This window comes from Triticum dicoccoides, chromosome 2B (assembly GCF_002162155.2).
Source record: "Triticum dicoccoides isolate Atlit2015 ecotype Zavitan chromosome 2B, WEW_v2.0, whole genome shotgun sequence".
NCBI classification, from domain to species: domain Eukaryota; kingdom Viridiplantae; phylum Streptophyta; class Magnoliopsida; order Poales; family Poaceae; genus Triticum; species Triticum dicoccoides.
This window is the reverse complement of record NC_041383.1, coordinates 332,518,353-332,520,954: the sequence shown is the minus strand read 5'-3', so window position 1 is coordinate 332,520,954 and position 2,602 is coordinate 332,518,353. Positions and strand designations below refer to the sequence as shown.

Below are 2,602 nucleotides of genomic sequence, written 5' to 3'. Positions count from 1 at the left end.
GTGTAGTTATCATATTGTATAGGGGCTTCTTTGCTTATTTCCCTTCATGTATATGTGCTGGCCTGTTGGCCCGATGGAATATAGGCTCACTTCATAACAAAATTCACTCTTCAGATCTCTAATGTGGTGCATTTTAAGTTTTATGGCTTAACTGCTTGTTCTTATCATTTTTGAATCTTCCTGTCTGGCATGTAGAATTGCTTGTCGTAATCGTTATCATTATCTGCTCATTGTTACTTTGTTCTTGTGTATGTCCGGTCAAATTCACTCTTCAGAGGTTCTATAGAAGCATGATATTGACAAATCTCATCAAGTTAATATATCCATAGATCTCCATCGCTCTGATATTTTTTCATATCGCATCAATTTGGAGAACCTATACTTATTGATCACATTAATTGGTGCGCCGCCTTGGTGAAAATGCCGTATTTGTTATTATTTAAATTCTTGTGTTCATTCTGATTGCATGGGCACTAAGGCTATTCTGTTCTTCGTAACAACACAGATTTATAAACGACTAAAAAAGCTTCTTGGGTTCAAGAATAATATGGAAGCCGGATTTTCCTGGAGTCTGGTTCGCTGTTTTGCTGAAAGTGAGGCTGCACCCATGAAAAGGAAAGCAGAATTGGTATATTGCAACTCAAAGACAGCTGTTGCTTTCTCAGTTATGAATGAGTGCTTTTTGCCACGTATCGATGAGAGAAGTGGGATTAATATAATTCACAATGTCGTATACAATTGTGGGTAAGTATACAATGAGAAAAAAATCTGAATGATTTATTTCAACGATGCAAGGTGAATGAAATGATCCTTTGTGGCTATATGTATGAATATATATGATTTCGCAGAAGTAGCTGCGCTTAGAATGGAAGTTATATACACCCAGCGGCCATGAATGTTATTCCCTTATTCTTCTGTTAGTCCCAAGTCCCTGGCCGTATATATGATTTTCCAACACTAGGTGCACTTAGGATGGAATTTGTAATACATTCAGAAGCTATGGGTATTTGTTTTCTTGGTCTTCATTGTTACTCCAAGTCCATAAGCACATGTTTTTCTACGGGAAAATACGTGCATCAGTAAGAAAGATCAGCGGATTATGCCTATGTGCAGTAAGAATTTAATTTTTTCGAGAGCATCCTGGGCCATTGTTTCTTAAGGTTGTCATTTATCCTGTAATATGATATGGCAGGTCGGATTTCAATCGTTTAAATTTTAGTGAGTTCTATACATTTATTCTGGAGTGTGGAGAAGAAGTTATATCTGCGGCAAGTGTCAGGTAAACTTTTATATGCATACACTGTTACACTTTGTTTGATTAAATATTAATAGCCTTTTGTCGTATTATCGGAGCCTTAGCCATCCCCATTTTAGGTTACTTTAGTTCTGTCATGATTATTCAACTTAATGTTTTTCCTGTTAAGGAGTATTAGTATTGGTCTAGGAGTCCTTATTAGTCTATGTTTAGTTTCCTTACACCTCAAGTCATGTGTAATATATATATGCCCCTTGGGCCTTCAATAAAGATAAGTTGCTTTCCTAACATGGTATTAGAGCCTAGGTTTAGGTCTCCGGACGTCGCAACTCGTCCTCACGATTGATATTTTTTTTTCGATCTCCACCTCCCTTCGATTGAACAGATCGATTCTTCGTCTCGTTCTTGGCGTGCTTGTTCCAGTCCGCCTCCGATCGCCTGCACATCCACGGTTGGGTCGGGCCTGGTCGGCTGATGCCCGATGGAAGATCTCCCAGGCTGGGCCTGTTCAAGCCGTCGCTTGTGCGTGCTCTCCCTGCTCTCCCTGGCCTCAAGCCCGACAGCAACCATCGACTCAAATCTTCAGATCCGTCCCCAGCAGTGCATCCCATCGACGCCGCCCACAGGATCCTTCTACCGGTCGCCGGTGCTCGCAACACGCTGCTGGATCTCCGCCTGACGCTCACTATTTGCTGCCCCGTTGACTTTCTCAAGGGTTCCTGCTTAGGGACCTGCTGCTACGTGGTGCCGCTAGCTACTTGGTGCTAGTCGCTTCCGGCTAGCTACCTACTTCCTCCTGCTATGTGCTGCTGCTTGTTGCTTTCCTGCTGCTACGTGATGTTGCTTCCTGCTGCTACGTGGTGCTTCCATCCCTGCCGTTTCTAGTTTTCTTTGTTTTCCGCTGCGTCCACCAAATCCGTTGAATTTTGTGTTTTCTCATGTCATGTGAGTCCACCATACCTATGTCCGTCAGCCTTTTTCTGGTCATTGTCCTCTGTATAGGATTTATGTGGCCTCTCTTTGCGTTGTTGATCTAAGTCCATTCTCTTGCCGCCGAGCTTCTTTCGCCGTCGGTTTTCATGGGCCATGATTCTTTAAGCAATGCTTCATTCTTTTGATGTGCCATCTTCTTTCGACAACCCCATCTTCTCTTGATACTTCTATTGTATCTTCTATTGATGCGGTGTCTTTCCCTGATGTGCCATCTCTTCTTTATCCCCTTTGGCGACTCGACAGGTTTTGAAGACTCTTCACGCTACGACGACACTCAAGACGCGGATTTGGATTATCATTTTTTTTCTAGTATTACACTTCTTCAAATGCAATGCTATTGCATACGCTTTGCAT

The 2,602-nt window shown here is 42.3% G+C and overlaps 1 protein-coding gene across 2 annotated transcripts in view; it reads left to right on the top strand.

The window, feature by feature from the left end:
- The window catches only part of LOC119363637, a 16,495-nt gene that overhangs the window by 9,666 nt on the left and 4,227 nt on the right, over positions 1–2,602 (top strand). For both annotated transcript variants that reach the window (XM_037629011.1, XM_037629010.1), the window contains exons 5-6: positions 506–744; positions 1,193–1,279. In XM_037629011.1, the coding sequence (XP_037484908.1) occupies positions 506–744; positions 1,193–1,279 (326 nt within the window). The remainder of the gene's footprint in view (positions 1–505; positions 745–1,192; positions 1,280–2,602) is intronic.